General features: G+C 56.2%; 4 protein-coding genes across 4 annotated transcripts; 1 reads left to right on the forward strand and 3 right to left on the reverse strand.

The window, feature by feature from the left end:
- Window positions 1–472: 472 nt before the first annotated feature.
- On the reverse strand, window positions 473–5,954 carry GGS23DRAFT_156853 (cell division control protein). The gene is made up of 13 exons (XM_051511394.1): window positions 5,504–5,954; window positions 5,298–5,432; window positions 5,211–5,240; window positions 5,063–5,127; window positions 4,566–5,004; window positions 4,113–4,488; window positions 3,532–4,025; window positions 2,962–3,447; window positions 2,751–2,894; window positions 2,410–2,688; window positions 2,146–2,356; window positions 1,636–2,092; window positions 473–1,577 (listed from the first exon to the last, which is right to left on the reverse strand). The coding sequence occupies exons 1-13, from the start codon at window positions 5,678–5,680 to the stop codon at window positions 581–583; spliced, it is 4,290 nt and encodes a 1,429-aa protein (XP_051369882.1). The 5' UTR covers window positions 5,681–5,954; the 3' UTR covers window positions 473–580.
- An 805-nt stretch (window positions 5,955–6,759) lies between these two features.
- On the reverse strand, window positions 6,760–9,800 carry GGS23DRAFT_577462 (uncharacterized protein). Its single transcript, XM_051516924.1, has 3 exons — window positions 9,089–9,800; window positions 8,439–8,877; window positions 6,760–8,287 (listed from the first exon to the last, which is right to left on the reverse strand). The coding sequence occupies exons 1-3, from the start codon at window positions 9,097–9,099 to the stop codon at window positions 7,400–7,402; spliced, it is 1,338 nt and encodes a 445-aa protein (XP_051369883.1). The 5' UTR covers window positions 9,100–9,800; the 3' UTR covers window positions 6,760–7,399.
- Window positions 9,801–10,651: 851 nt separating this feature from the next.
- GGS23DRAFT_606381 (FolC bifunctional protein) lies at window positions 10,652–13,243 on the forward strand (the record flags this gene model as incomplete). The annotated part of the gene is made up of 3 exons (XM_051519900.1): window positions 10,652–11,833; window positions 12,303–12,511; window positions 12,685–13,243. The coding sequence occupies 3 exons, from the start codon at window positions 10,652–10,654 to the stop codon at window positions 13,241–13,243; spliced, it is 1,950 nt and encodes a 649-aa protein (XP_051369884.1).
- Window positions 13,244–13,266: 23 nt separating this feature from the next.
- GGS23DRAFT_156981 (uncharacterized protein) lies at window positions 13,267–15,029 on the reverse strand. The gene is made up of 3 exons (XM_051511395.1): window positions 14,146–15,029; window positions 13,832–14,082; window positions 13,267–13,763 (listed from the first exon to the last, which is right to left on the reverse strand). The coding sequence occupies exons 1-3, from the start codon at window positions 14,502–14,504 to the stop codon at window positions 13,291–13,293; spliced, it is 1,083 nt and encodes a 360-aa protein (XP_051369885.1). The 5' UTR covers window positions 14,505–15,029; the 3' UTR covers window positions 13,267–13,290.
- Window positions 15,030–15,610: the final 581 nt, after the last annotated feature.

The raw sequence follows: 15,610 nt of genomic DNA on the forward strand, positions 1-15,610 counted from the left end.
TTGCTACGCCAATCATGCATCCATTCGTCGTCCTCGTATTCCCCTGTATACCTACCTACCCAACCTCCGCACAGACTGCCCAGATAACAGCATCGCCAACATCAGTAAAAGCGACAACGACCAGCCATTATGCAGACCATACTACACCGGACAAACCCAACTCCCCGATCCTAGTAGTAGTAGTAGCGGTCGTTGAAAAACCAGTTAGGCCAACCTCTTTTTTCGAAAAGAGAGACAAGAAAGGAAGAGAAAGAAAGGGGAAGAGGGAAACCAGTTGGACAAGAGGCAAATATTATTCTTCCCTTGGCAGACACGCAAAAGTCGGTTTACACCATCCCTCCTCCGTCACTTTTACCCCAACATAAGTACACGCATAGACAGCCAGGGAGAACCATAAACAAGCCGTTCGCCGTTTCGTGCTGGAAGGCTACATTACATCTTCCTTTTCTCTCTTCTTCTTTTTTTACAGCGAACTCGGTCGGCCGGTCCGAACTCGCCCCTCTCTTCCCCGTAATTCGGAATATGCCGTCGCCGTTTTTGTGTCGAACACTAGACCACCACGCCAAGGGCTCTCTACGCTTTATACGCTCCACTTCTGCTTTCCGTCACTCGGCGCCCGACTCCCCCTCCGCCTCCCCGATACGGAGGACGTGGAACCACTCGTAGCAACGATACCAGAGTCCGTCGGGGACGGCCGGCCCGAAGAGTACCGGCTCAGGTCCTCTCCAACCATATTCTCCTTATTTGACGCCGTGCTTTCGCTACGGGAACCTGTAGAAACCCCAAGGACAGGTCGCGAAGTGTAAAGGCCCGAGTTCCTCGGTAGCCTACTCTTACCCGCCGTCGGAATACTTCCCGACTGAACCTCGTTGCTTGCCCGACGGGGGGTAGACGTGACGGGCAGAACTGAGCCGTCCTTGCTTCTAGGACGGAACGAGGCGGCGTCGCGCTCTTGTGCGAGAGAAACTACCGAGCGTTTGGGGCTCGCTGCTACCTCGATATATGCTGAAGATTGCGACGCGCGAGACGCGTGTGTTGGCGTATGAGGTACGGATGTAGCGGGCTGGAGCGAAGGTGGAGTATAGATGCGTCTCCCAGATCGAACACGATTGGATCCCGTTGACGAGGTTGACGTTGCCGATAGTGGAGCGGTTAGCTGGTCGGAGTTGCCGTCGATATAGGAAACGACAAGATCTGACGCCAGGTTTCGGACTAGGACGGCGGAATCCTTGTCGGCGAGGATTCGGATGGCGTCGAGCAGTGTTCGAAGATGTCTATCCCTCGTAGTGCTAGGGTAGCCGTTATCTCCAGCCTCGAGGATATTTCGGACAAGACGGAGTAAGTTCAGCCGCACGACGGCTTTCTTGTGCGACAGCTTTTGGGCAATGCCCGAATACATGTCCGACTTGGACAGTGACGCCGCTAGGGATGGAGACAGCCGAAGAACCTTTAGCAATGGCTCTAGCAGATTGGGATCGAACGCATTCATCTTTTGCGTGTGGAAGCAAGACAGGATGGCCTCTGTGAAATTGTTGTTTAGGAGGTGGCTCTCCACCTTGGCGGTCTCTTCTTGCAACCTGGTGCTCACACGTTAACAAGACCATCCCGGTCAAAGCGTTGATAGGCAATGCGTACCAGACGAATATGGCGTCTAGGGCAGTGACTTGCCAATATTGATCTCCCAGAAGCGACACATAGAAATCTAGCCCCTTATTCTGCCATAAAAATCGGCGTCCTTTACTTCCCGAGTGTGCCATGTCGCAGAGTATCGGCAGCGCGAACTCCTTCGGCGGTCGGTCCGTCTTCATGATCTTCAGGAGGAGAGGTATGATCCCGTTGACAGCAGCGTATTCTTGCCGGTCCTTACTCAGGCGACAGAGATTAAACATGGTGTTGAGCACCTGGTTCGAGATCTCGCGGAAGTGAATGTAGCCCTTTCTCATACTACCGCTAAGTAGTTCGATGAGAAGGTCGATGGCGTCGGCGGCGTGGAGGGCATCAAGTGTAGTTGAGAGCATGGAGAGGTTCTTGATAAACTTGAGCATCGTAATCTGGTGCGCGGGCGTCATGCGTCGGAGGTCCTTGAGGATACCTGGCCGAGTTGTCAGTTCGAGGTATGCCTGACATGAATGCGATGTTACCCACTTTTGAGTACTTGCCGATCAGCCACCATTTCCTTTACGTAGTTCTCGGCCTGAGAGAATAAAAAGAAGATGTTGACGATGCGACCTTCAATCAGCTCGGCCAACTCATTCTCGCAATCCTCGTCGAGCACGCGGTGTAGTACGAGAGCCAATGGGTCGAGGATTTTGCTTCTCGAAAAGATGCGGCAGAAATCGTTCTTAGGCGTGGGGCCCTGAACACACGAGTTAATAGGAGCAGTGAGTGACGCGGACATGAGGAGCTAACCTGAAGCTCGAAGACATTCCAGATGCCGTTTACCCCAATAAGCACTAAGTCCCTCGCCGTATCGTAGTCCTCGTCTAAAAACTCGACGAGGACATTGAGACCGCCGGCGCTGACAAACATCTGCAGTGTGAGCGTCGAAGTCTGGTACATCTGTCTGACGAAGGCGGCCGCCTCCAATCGGATCTCGTTCGAGTACTGTCGCGCCGCAAACTTGGTGATAATCGGGATGCCTCCGACAAAACACAGATTCTCTTGGAGCTCAACATCGTCTAATATGATCTGGACAGACGCTAAGTAAGCTACCGGTGGTGTTCCGGTTGGGGTAGGTTTAGTTTGCGTACCGTGTTCACGACCTGCAGGAGCTGTAGTATGAGCTGCTGTCTCGTCTTTACCGTACAGGGTTCCAATATTTCGAGTATCGGGAGTAGCCCGTGAGCGCTGATGATAAGATTCTTGACCTCGGTGCTTTCCCAAAGCAAGACCAGCTATGAGCACACGTAAGCATTACGAGGGGAGACGATATCGAGCGAGAGAGAATCGACGGATACTAACCAAGCCCTCGGAAAGTTGCAGCAAGTTCTCCTCGCTTTCGGTCGACTTGAGGGAGCGAACAAGCTCCTCGACCTTCTCTGCTAACCGGGCGTGCCGATCCCGGGCGATATTTGCTTCCAGGTCCATCTCGTCCCAGTCCGGGTCCATAGAAGCAAAAGGGTCGTCTTCGTCCTCGTCGTCACCGAGCCAGGAATTATTGGAGAGTCGGGACAGGACCATAAGATTGCCGTCTTCAGATCCGCGGTCGCTCTCCTCCTTCTCCGTCAGGTTTTCGCCCAGGCCAAATATGTCAGAGAAGTCCTCGTCCTCCTCATCCTCAGCAAACTTTTGGATTTCGATAGACGATTTTGACCGCTGCATCGGCCGATCGGGAAGGGTGGAGGGTCGCGCCGAGGGTTGCCTTCTTACGCTGCCCGTCACGGGCGACTGCATAGACCGTGGCAAACTCGTGAGGTCTGAAGGGTGAAAGAGTTGAGGGGTATCGGGCTGTTGCGACTCTGAGCGTGAGTGGTTGCTTTCTTCTTCCTTTTCTCTCCGTTGAAGCAAATGCGGGCGGGCAGAAGCGCATACCTTTTTGTTGACGCCTAGTCGCTGGTTAAAGACGCTCTCGTTGTCGTCGAAGACGTCTGAGTAATCTTCCACCGAATGCTCCCTAAATGCTAAATCCCTCGGTGGCGGGATCTCGAAGGCGTTGCCTAGGCGATTTTTCGATTGGGACTTCTGCCTAGGGCCCATGGCATGTTTGCGGGGGGACGATTTTGCCGACGGCGGTTTCGTCTCGGCCGTCTTCTCAGGTCGTGCCGGCAACTTCCAATTGGGGCGAATGGTCTTTTCAAGGGGGTCCTCGTCTGGGATTGACTGCAGCTTCTTCATCGTCATCAGCTCGCCGTCGAAGCCATTGTCCCAGTTGGCCGAGATGTCGCGCGAAATATCGATGGACGCGAAGGCTTTCAGGCGGTCAGCCGACAGCATGCCACCAAAGTGGTCCTGCGGCTTGACGTGAGGAAGCCTTAACGCGCTTGGCGATATCGCCGTCGCGAAGTCGTCGTCCCAGTTGTCATCGTCTGTTAGAAAAGGTCAGTGGCGGGTGAAGGGAGGAGGAATTGGTGCAAGTGCGCGCATTGTAGCGCACCACAGCCGCTATCACTCACCCGCAAGTTCAGGGGAACGGTAGTCGTCGGCGGAGGGTCTAGGCTTTCCCAGGGCGAAGGGCCCCTTGGCTGCAGTTGGCATGCTAGACCGCGACGGTTCCTGAGATGCGAAGCGCGAGGTCGGATGGCCGTGGTAGTAGGGGCCAGCAAGAAATTCGGAGCCTCCAGACGTCCTGAGATTGGTTTCGGAGGAGGTCAGGGCCTTGTTCCACTGCTTGACTTCCTCGACGGCTTGGCTGAAATTGCCGGGGGCTTTGGCCACCGGGGCATCACTCCGGCGACAGCCTACAATCCAATTGTGTTTTAACAGTTTTCTCGCGGACACGCGCAAGTTTGGGTCCTTCTGAAAACATTGAATAAGGAAATCACGCGCAGCCTAGGCCCACAAGTCAGCTCTGATGCCCGCGCGCGTATGGAGCATGCCACCTGGGAGGCAGGGAGGGGATTACAGACCGAAGATACGCCCTCGGGTAGAGGTGGATGATCATCGTTGACGATAGCAAAAAGAGCGGGCATAGCTTGGAGATGGTGATACGGAGGTTTACCAGATAGTAACTCAATAACGGTGCAGCCCAGGCTCCAGATATCGGAGGCGGGCGTGGCACCGGACAGTTCAATGATCTCAGGCGCCATCCAGTACGGCGTTCCCACCACTTGAGCCTCCTTATCGGGACCGGCGAGCGTACTTGTCGAGACGCCGAAGTCCGCGAGCTTTACCTTACCGTCTTTGGTAGTCAAGATGTTCGCCCCTTTGATATCTCTATGGATCACACCCTGGTCATGTAGATACTGAAGCCCTTGGAGAACCTGGGTCATGTAAACCCCCACTAGGTTCTCGGGAAACTTCCCGTACGCCTTGCATATCGAGTGCAGAGAACCATTCTCGCAATATCTAAGCCATGTCAGCTTTTTCGTCATGCGAGCGGCCGAGGCGGACCGGGCGGAATTACTCCAAGATGATGTTGAGGCAGTCCACGGACTTGACAAAGCCAATGTACTTGACGATGTTATCGTGCTAAATTAGGTTAGGACCTGGCAAGGACAGCCAGTCTGAATGGCATTGAGAGGGAATGGGGCCAATTTTTTTTCTGTCCTTACGTTGAGATTCTTCAGGAGGTCGATCTCGGCCTGGGAGGGTGTCAGTATGGCCCACTAGGACTTCGCATCTGCTATTCTGCAACGTACCTCGATCATCCGCAGCTCGCTCTTGGGCAGGTTTACTAATTTGATCTGCTTTACCGCAACTGCCTCGCCGGTTCCCCAATGAATGGCCTTGTAAACGGCGCCGAAGGCTCCCTTGCCTAGACATTCCCCCAGGCGCTATGATAAATCCAGTCAGCGCAACTCGAGGTCCGACACGTTCGTAAGTCGCTGCGGAGAAATGCACGTACGTAATCCCTCAAGCCCGGGTCTTGCAAGGCCTTATCACGTCCGCCGTTCTCTTTCCTCGGTGTATTGGGCGGCCTTTCGTGCCTGGTCGGCACACCTTTCCCGTTTGCCAAGGCATAGTGTCGCTCACTCGACGAGGAGCCGTTAGAGGGGTGAGGGGTATGCCCCGAAGGCGCCATGGCCGGGGTGGTCTGGTCGGCACGCACCTCTCCCTCGACGAGCTCTGGAGCAAAAACCGGCAACCTGGATTTACCAGGGAAGGGGGAGGGGGGGAAGCGTGGTGGTGGTGGTCGGGTGGGCACGCGTTGTCGGCGGCGTCGAAACCAGGTCCCTTCACATTCCAGCTGGCGGGGATTCCGTACCGGTTAAGGACGAGATGATGCCAGGAACTGCAGGTAGGGCTGGGAGCACGGATCGGGGGGAGGGTCGAGTTCGGGGTCAGGACAGCCAGGGTATCGGGTTCGGCAATCCCGATCAAGACCCAAATGGGAGGCCTGTAGGGCTGGGTTAGGCCGGGTGGGGGTGGTCGGGGGCCCGAAGCTGCGTCGCCGTCAGAACTGGGATCAGGTCAACTCGATGGCTAGAGACAGATATGGCCTCACGATGTGGGGTGGGGAGAGGGAGGAAATGGTGGTGCTGGTGGTGTTGGTGGAGGAGGGGAGGGGAGGAGGGAGCACAGACGCCGGGTCTGCTACGAGAGTAAACGGGTTGGGCCGTTGGCTATTTGGCTAGTTGCGTGCGGGCGAATGGTGCGCGTGTCCGTCCGCCCATGGGTGCGTATGACGGGTGCGTATGAAGGGTGCGTTATGGGCCGGTAGGTAATATAACGAGGGCGTCAGGTATGGTGTGCGTTGTGCGTGGCCATTGCGGTGGGCGTGGTGGTGGTGGTGGTGGTGGTGGTTAGTTATGGTGGTGGTTGTGGGAGAGAGAGGTGCGAAATTGGGCGCCCAATTATAAGCCGGGCAGAGGTCGCTACCACCCCGAGTCCTGTTCCTGGAATGCTGTTTCACGCGGCTCCCGCTTGATTGGGGTGGACGATGCTACATTATGCTACATTATGCCACGCCAGACTACACACCTATGTAGCCTAGCCCGACCTGCCCCCGTCGAGGCGAGGCGCTGCGGACATACGGGAGCTACCTCCAGCTACCCGTCACCCCGCCTTGCCGCTCTGCCTGAGCCATGTACCCCCCAGGTACGTGCTAGCCCCGGGATAAGCTGCATAAGGCCTTTTCAGGTACGCCATCCCACCTCGACGGGTAGACGTAGGTACCTCATGTCCTCGCAGGGCTCTGCCCGTCTGACAGCCGTACCCTTCGCGGTCGGGCGCCTAATCGCCTAATCTACACAGCTTCCGTGGGATGTGGGTATATATATAGAGCCTCCACAGCGCCCACTCCTGGTTAGCCTACCGAGCTTGCTGCTTAGATGCACGCCGTGGATCTATACGATCTAGACAGCTGCCCTTGCGTGAGCGTCCAGGTGTTACGTGGCTAGGAATGTCATAATATTCGCTCAATTAGCCGTCATGTGCTGGGCCCCGATTCACCGCCGGCAAACCGGATTCGAGAGCGCATTCTTCTGATACCGACCGAGACGCCCTCCCAACAGATTATACATAACAACCGCGACGTCATGCGGCGCGAAAAAGAAAAAAGAAAAACCAGGAAAGAGATTCCCCTCGGGGCCTTGGCATGGAGTGCACAGAGCGAACTGCATGCGATGTGTGCTCCCTCAACTTTTCCGCAACGCCCCCTACCATACCAGGATTCAAACAACCCAAAATGAAAGCCTCCGCTCCCTTCTCGGTACCCTTGACCGCCGCTCGTACGCTCGCTTGCTTGCTTCCCGCCTCGCTGACGAGCACTGTGTTACGCCGCCCCGAGAGCTCGCCGATCCTAGTGGGATCCGTCCCATGACATGGAGCGGGTGAGACCAGCTTCGGCCCACCACTCGTCCGGGATGTCCTCTCGCGAGGCAAGTCCGCGGACAATACGATGCATTCCGTCTAGCCACAGGGGATCGTCAGGAGCCGATGGCAGGGAGGACGCGGCATCGGCCATATCTGCGTAGTTCTGCCACGCTTCCAGCCCCAGTGGTGGGATTAGGCGGCGCACTCTGCGCGTCTCACCGCCGTCCACGCCATTATCGGGCGCGTTTCGCTGCGACGACATAGTCGCCGCGTAGTCTCGCCAGCTTTGGACCCCTCGGCGGGCGCTCAAACGATGGAGTCTCTGAGACTCGACAATGCTATCGACAACGCCATCGTCATCGTCAACATGGCCTTCGGCATCGTCTTCCCCGTCGGTGTCGTTCACAGGGTCGCAAGGAAATTCAGTTTCGTCTCCCGGGCTTGTGACCGACGTGCTTGCAGACGCTCGCGTAGTACGTTGCGAGACTGCAATGGAAGGGTGAGCTGACCCAAACGAGGAGCCCACACTCGGCGGTTGGGGATCCGGAGCGAGCGTGGATTGGAGAATATCCCAGACCCCGTCGCCTTCTGGGCTAAGACTACGGTCTCGGTCACCTAGGCCATCTACGTATCGAACGCGAGGTCCAGGGCGGGAGTATCCAGGTGGGGGCGGGGGCGACGGGCTAAGAAGCCGAAAGCCACCGCGAAGCTGCTGCTGAATACGTTGTCGCCTTCGGTATGCAATAGGGTCTCGTAGCTCGGCCCTCGCCGCACGAGAGGGCGATGCAGGTTGAACAGCAGGGGTATCTGAATGAACTCGAGACGGCGCGCTTTCATCAACCGGACCCTGGCGGTTTGAAATTTGGTGAAGCATCTAGGAATGGCCGTTAGCTATAGACCAACATGTCGCGTGGCTATAAAAGCTAGCACGGCGGCCCGCTATTTAGAAAATCCAACCGCGAGATCTAAGAAGGCCGCGTCCACTAGGCACGAATCACGGAGAGTAAGTATAGTCGAATACGTACTGAATCATCGCCAAACCGGTCGAAAAGGCTCGGCCGCTGGGGACTAGCATTAGCCGCGGGCCGGGTACGGATATGGAAGTAAGAATTGGCATCTTCGCTGCGATCGGGACGCTGGAAGAGAGCGGCAACCTCGGGTGTCAACTCGGGATCCTCTATACCAGCGCGGTATGATCCACCGTGTGTCAAGGGGCCCTGGGTAGCACCGCGACCACGGGGGCCGAGTCGTATGGCGGATGAAAAGTGATGATCGTCTCGATCTTGCAAGGCCACAAGCATCCGAAGTCGATTTTCGCGGCTTTCCTGGAGGTGGCGTCGTCGCTCACTGTGCTGTTGGGTAGGCGACACGCGACGGATCCGGGATCGGGCCGTGGCAGGGTCAGCTGGAGATCCGCGAGCCTGCCGGGGGGGGATGTCAGACTTGACGGGCTCGGTAAATAGCCTAGTAGCACGAAACGAAAGAAGTCAGTAAATGTTCTATCGATCGCGCAAGATGAATTAAATATGAGAATGCTGGGCGCGGCTAGATGGGGATTGAACAGAGAACGTCGCTTCCGACATAGTGTGCGTAATGCCACCACACGCGATGATAATTCGATGTTGCAGGCGCCAAGCGGCCAGGAAGCCGATTCGACGCGTCCTGGGAGACCTACCTTAGACCCATGTTTGGTGGTTGGTTGATGCGCGTAGCAATAGAGAGCCAGAGAAAGGTCCCGGAGCGCTGGGAGGGGTTGGGATCGTGTAAGACGCGAAAGAGGGCCCAAATCTGTCGGGCAGTCGGACCAATATGATTCGGACGGGCGCGTATGTGCACGAAGGTAGGATGGTAGCGGGTTGCGCTCGTCGCAACACAAGCAGCAATTTAAGCAGAGAGAAGGGGAGAAGAAGGTTGATAGAGAACAGGTTATGATGAGAAGAAGTCGGCGACTAGAAATCAATAGATTTAAATTGTACGCGACAACGCACAAAGACGTTGCACAGGACGGGCAGGTTGAAAACTACGACGTCGCGCAGGGTTGAGGGGCGATGGCTCGCCAAGCTCGGCGACGGCGACGGAGGATGCAAAACAACAAGGGGACGAGCCCGAGGCGAACAACGATGGTGCGTTGGTCGTCGAGAGACGGGAGATGCGACGGAGGCAGGGACACGGAGTGAGACGGGTAGGGAAGAAACAGGTCCTTGGGCAAATCGGCGGGGGATGAGCACATAGATCTGGATGGGTAGAGGCGGACGGAGGAAGAGGAAGAAGAAGGGTAGGTAGTTGGAAAAGGTGGATCGGGGGCGACAGGCGCGGATAGAAGAGCGGGCGACGAGAGAATTGGGTTGATGGGGGATTCGATGGAGACTGGGCGGGCGACGGGGATCAGTGCCGTTTTTACCTCTGAGTGGAACAGAGGGGGATCAGCCCCGTAGATACATCGCGGTACCCAAGGTACCGACGTGCAGGCACCTGATGCACAGATCATTTATGTACCTAACAAGTACCCAGCTGCCCTGGCAAGGAAAGGTACCTAGGTACATATGATGATAGAGGAAAGGGTGGAGGTGTGTACCTACGAAAGATGCTACGTAGGTGCAGGCATCTACGTTAGGAGGTACTTCTGACGAAACATATTGGAACCTTATCTAGAGATTCGATTTGGCGCGCTCGAAAGTAACTATACATAAGGTATACATACCTCTCTGCTGTATGATATGCGAAGCGCATACACTGCCGAAGGTACCGACAAATATACTACCTATCTACCTTAGGTACCTACCCAGGTACATAGGTACTTTCCATGTGGTGTCTAAATTAGGCATAGCCTCCCCTTCCCTCCCACTGCCCCGCCGTATTGAGTGCGGATGATGTATGTACATCAGGTGCCTCAGCACCTATAGTTAGAGCTTCGGGGTCTTATCAGAAACGAAACATCCCGGCCGAGATGAGAAATCGATTGGCTGCGGCAGACACATTGCGCGCAGTCCCATCTACACTTCCATCTTCCAGCCTCCTACGATTCCCTCCCCTCCTACCACAATTCCGTCCGATCGTGACTCATTTTTGCAGGTTCCTCTCTGCGTCGCAGCCAGGGACGACTAGGGACAAAGCCAGAGCCGGAGGACATACCAACCGACACCACCTCTCGATCCGCAGCTGACGCCGGTATCTGTTACTCGTCATAACCGCGTAGCCACGTGCCCAGTCGCCTATGGCTTCTTGACGACCCAGCAGCATGGTAAACCTCGGCCTAACACGCGTCGCAGCTCTGCTCAAGCAGACACCACAGACATGGAAAGCGATCCACGTCGCCGGGACAAACGGCAAGGGTTCTATCTGTGCGTACCTGATCGCGATGCTCCGCGCCAATCAGATATCCTGCGGTCGATTTACCTCGCCCCATCTCGTCGAGCCGCGGGACTGCATCACCATCAACGACGATATCGTGTCGGAGAGCACGTTCCGCCACTTCGAGGGCTTGGTCAAGCGGAGGAACGAGGAGCAGAAGCTCAGCGCTAGCGAGTTCGAGCTGCTCACGGCCACGGCCTTCGAGATTTTCGAGTCCGAGAAGGTCGAGGTCGGCATCATCGAGGTAGGGCTAGGCGGGGCGCTCGACGCGACGAACGTGCTGAAGCACAAGAGCGTCACGGTCATCTCCAAGATCGGCCTCGACCACCAATCGTTTCTGGGCAGCAGCATCGAAGAAATCGCCCTCCAGAAGGCCGGCATCATGCGAAAGAGCGTGCCCTGTGTCGTGGACGGCACTAACCCGAAATCCGTGTTGGACGTGCTGCGGAAACACGCCAGCGATACAGGCAGCAGCACCCATTTCACCGATTTCGAATCGGATCCACTCGGGCAGAGGCTGCGGGACGGGTTTGAACCGCACCAGCGCCAGAACCTCGCGTGTTCCCACGAAGCCTTTCGTATCGCCTATCCGCAGCATGCCGCGTCCGTCGACGTCCTCGTTTCAGCGGCCCGGGGCGTGACGTGGCCGGGACGGCTCCAATGGCTAAGCATCGAAAGTATCACCGGTAGGAAAGCGAACGTGTTATTAGACGGGGCCCACAACCCTCAATCGGCCGAAGTGCTCTCGAGCTTCGTGGCAAAGCACTTGCGAGCTCGCGATAAGCCAGTCACCTGGGTGCTTGCCGCTACCCAGGGGAAGGACGTGTCAGAAATGTTCAAGCTGCTTCTGCGTGACGGCGACTCCGCAGGGGCTGTGGAGTTTGGCCCGGTCGACCAGATGCCTTGGGTCAAGCCGACGGATTCGGCAACTGTACTGGATACCATACGCGAGAGCGGCGTTGTGATTTCTTCGCAGTTCAACGGGTCTACAGATATACGCTCAGCCCTCAGCTGGGCAAGCACAGTCGCCGACGAAGGCCCTCTCGTTATTGCGGGGAGCCTGTATCTGGTATCTGACATTTTCAAGTTACTCAGGTCTAGCTAATGGCCGCAGGTAAGTACACAGTAAAATAAGTACCTAGGTGGCAGGATCCCGGCGATCATGTCCGACGGATTACCGGCTCCCTATGTGGGCGATGGATTAGGCGTTAACGAGATAAAATGGTCGTCGCAATAGCAAATGGACTTCCTGGTGATCGGCTACAGTCGCGACTCGCGGCTTGTGATGACACTGAATGCGATGTTTGGTTATTCTTGCGGATACCTAATGTTTATGCGCTTGCCGAATGCATTTATCTATCACGCTTAAGTATCTAACGTATATATGTGTATATATATACCTATATGTATAGGTACACGTCTACCCGCCTATCCCTGCTGTGGGTTCGACGCCATCCCTCGCGCAGCATGCCCAGCGTCGTTCGCCTTCAAAAGCTGCCTTTGCGGTGCTCCTGACTGTACTCACGTATGGTATCCAGTGCCACCGGATGTCGAGTTCACAGCCTAGGAACTTGATCGTCGTATGCTGCCACGGCATCTGGCTCGGCGGGCCTACGTGCGGCCTCGACGAAGACGAGTGGCTCATCGCCGGGTTCCAGAAGGGCGAGACGCCGACTTTCATAGAGCATATCAAGGCCGGACTGCACGCGCTGTCGAGCGATTCAGATTCCGTTCTCATGTTTTCCGGGTAAGCTGCTCGCCCTCTGCCCCTTTTCTTTTTTCTGTACGAGAGGGGTCGGGAGGGGAATGCGGAGGAGAAGAGGCCACGGGACATATTGCATCTTTTCTTGCCCAATGACGCGCACGTCCTGGTGCTTTTTCCACTCAAAACCATTGACTCCATGCGTATCACGTCTCTAGTGGGCCCACGAGGAAAGAAACTCGTCTATCCGAGGCGCTTAGCTACGCCAATCTCGCCGGCGCCAACGCCTACTTCGGGATTCTTCCCGAGGCCGAAGCTTTAGAGAGGACCTCTTGCGAGGAGCGGGCCTTGGATTCCTACTTTAATGTGTTATTCTCGCTGTCTAAATTCTGGAGCGACTACAGGACCTGGCCCCGGAAGCTGACCATAGTCAGCCACGCCTTCAAGCGCGAGCGCCTTACCGAGTGCCACTGCGGTGCCATTGGGTTCCCCTTAGACCGCGTCGAATTCATCGGCGTGGATCCACCCGGTATGCTCGACGGGACCAACGAGGCCGCCATCAGGGGTATTGTCGAGGCCATCTCCCACTGGAGAGCGGATCCTCACGGCAAAGGCGAGCTTCTGGCGGAGAAGCGAAGGAAGAGAAATCCGTGGCAGGTCTCTCAGAAACTCTTCGCTGACGAACGGGATCGTATTCGGAGCGGTGTGAAGTCAAGCATTACCGAATCGGGCGAGGATTGTCTCCTCGAGGGGCCTCCACAGCCGTGGGCATATTAGCGCCCGTATTCCTAAGCTCGTTACACCAAGCCACCCGCATAGCTTAGCTAGATTCTAGAGGATGCAGCGTCCTTTTTTGCCTTGAGAGCCACCGTTTCGAGGACGAAGCGCGTAGCGGCATCCCTCATCTCGACCGTGAACTCGTGAGCGGCGTCTGGATAGACGTTATCCTCCAGATAGATATCCGCGTGTTTGAGCCATGTGCCCGCAGCGTCTGCTAGGAATTTCATGAAGTTCTGACCGGCCCTGTAAGGAACCAGCTTGTCTTTACCACCGGAGAGGACCTGAAGCCTCTTCCCGCCGATCTTGTCGCTCACCAAAGTCCGTAATCTATCTTTCTCCGCGGCAGTAAGCTCCTCAGGGATCTCCCCGGTTCCGAACAGCATACCCTTCGGGTCGTACTTCCTGCATGCTCCCACCAAGACGCCAGGAAAATCCCTGCTACCGAAAAAAGAAGCACCGCTATCTTCCGCCGAGTAGGTTTGCAACCTAGATAATCTTGCACGATCTTGAAGAAGATCTAGCATTTTAGAAAAAGGGATTAGCATCATGCGAAGATTTCGTCGTCTAGGAATCCACAAAACTTACTCATGCAATCGGGGCACCCGATCACCATGACCCCTGCCGTAACCCGAGGGTCCGTAAAAAGCAGCTGCCAGGCGCTGTGTCCGCCTAGACTCACGCCTAGCACGAGGTGATGGTCTATGTGCCGACGCTGCTGGGGGTCGGACGGTGCGCCCGGGCCGTGGCCAGCGCCGAAGAGGTGGCCCTCGAGCACGTCGAGCAGGTGACTCGTGTCCACGACGGCGCCCGAGATGGTCCCGAACATGTCTTGCGCGCTTTTGCGTGGACTCGCGTCAGCCTCTCAGAAACACGGAGGGGGGGACAAGGAGATGACGAACTGGGTCTTGTTCCCCTGGCGCCACACCTCGTTCGCCAGCTCGTCGACCAGCCGGGAGCCGTGGTTCCGCTGGTCGAAGGCGACGGCGATCAGGCCACGGTCGACGCCGCCGCCGCCGCTCTGGTGCTGGTGGTACGCGTCGAGGATCTGCCCCGCGACGGGCGCCATGTCACCCCGCGCCCGCAGCCGCGGGTGATGCAGCCACAGGCAGGACACGGCGCCGGCGCCCGGCGGCAGCTCCGATAGCCCGTACACGTCAACCTTGAGCCCAGCGACAGTGAGGGCCTCGCTCGAGACGTGCGGGGCGCGGGCGGCGGGGGAGTCCGAGGGTAAGGCGAGGGGGTTGTTGGTGGCCGCCATGGTGGCTGGACCTTACTGAGAATAGCCGGGGGGGCCGAAGTACCTAGGTGCTGTATTCCGGTCCAGGACGGGAGCTGCAAGGTATTAGGTACCTGTTATGTCTCAGGGTAAAAACGACGTTTAACCGATCAAGTGCCTGAGAATGTCGCTGTATCAAGGATGGAGACTCTGAAGGGCGAGGCTAGCTATTTGTATACAGCACCTCACAGGCGAATATACCTAGGATTAGCTTCAAGGTGAATATAGGTACCTAGCTAGAGGCAGGTTGATAGCAGTGCTCGCCCCAGCCGCGCAACAAGTTCGGTTCCCGCTAGTCAATTGCTAAAACTGTGCGCTCGCTGGTAGTGGGCGGGTCGAGACGGGTCGGTCAGGGCAAAGAGTGATGTTTAGGAAAATGCCTCTATCTCGAGACGTCATCGCGTCAACAACCACCTCATATTAAATTAAACGTGTTTCTTATCTATCCTGCCTTGTCCTGTTTTCCATAAAACGGCAATTAATGTCGAGACTTACCTATTATGTAATCAGACCCCTAAGAGCGATAGACTAAGGCAGGAGTTACTTATCATTCCATGCACCCAAGACCAGCTTGTGGCGTTCTGCTGTTAGGGGCCACGATTCCATATTTACCCCAACACCAACCCTGGGGCGTGGTGGTGCGTTAGATCTACTGGCCCCCAACGGTGAGAGTTGTTCGTAGGGCCCCCGACGGTGTAAGCATATATACGGCAGGGTGCAGGAGCACATCATACTACTACGTGACCTCGGGGCAGGTCAGCTTGCGAAGGCCATCACGCGCGAAAGACCTTGACGTAGTAAAAGTAAACAATACCGATGGCTAGCGGCCGCAGTATGGGCAAACTAGCACAGACGATGGGCCACCCCCGTATTATGCACGGCCGCCCAGGCTTTAGTGTTGGCGTAAGAGGGCTCGCTGGCGGGTAAGGGGCAGCAGGCATCCGTCGTGATTCGGTACTGAGGCGCTGTGTAGAATTAGAGTGCGGAACGTTGTATGACATAGTCCTTTATATTTCTGTAATGCTTAAACTGTTGAGTTTGGTCTTGCAAGTGAAATAAGACGTCTAGGAACATGTGTCGTTTTTTAA

Source organism: Durotheca rogersii, assembly GCF_024521655.1.
Source record: "Durotheca rogersii strain YMJ 92031201 chromosome Unknown GGS23scaffold_19, whole genome shotgun sequence".
In the NCBI taxonomy this organism is placed as follows: Eukaryota; Fungi; Ascomycota; class Sordariomycetes; order Xylariales; family Xylariaceae; genus Durotheca; species Durotheca rogersii.

Bases quoted from the DNA above. Each gene is read 5' to 3' on its own strand.
- GGS23DRAFT_156981 (XM_051511395.1), bottom strand. From the start codon at position 14,504: ATGGCGGCCACCAACAACCCCCTCGCCTTACCCTCGGACTCCCCCGCC. The intron at 14,083-14,145 runs GTTCGTCATCTC...TCCACGCAAAAG, and splicing joins CGCCAGGGGAACAAGACCCA to CGCGCAAGACATGTTCGGGA. The intron at 13,764-13,831 runs GTAAGTTTTGTG...CTAAAATGCTAG, and splicing joins CGGGTGCCCCGATTGCATGA to ATCTTCTTCAAGATCGTGCA.
- GGS23DRAFT_577462 (XM_051516924.1), bottom strand. The intron at 8,288-8,438 runs GTACGTATTCGA...GGCCATTCCTAG, and splicing joins ACCGGTTTGGCGATGATTCA to ATGCTTCACCAAATTTCAAA.
- GGS23DRAFT_156853 (XM_051511394.1), bottom strand. From the start codon at position 5,680: ATGGCGCCTTCGGGGCATACCCCTCACCCCTCTAACGGCTCCTCGTCG. The intron at 5,433-5,503 runs GTACGTGCATTT...GATTTATCATAG, and splicing joins ACCCGGGCTTGAGGGATTAC to CGCCTGGGGGAATGTCTAGG. The intron at 4,026-4,112 runs GTGAGTGATAGC...CTTTTCTAACAG, and splicing joins CCGTTCCCCTGAACTTGCGG to ACGATGACAACTGGGACGAC.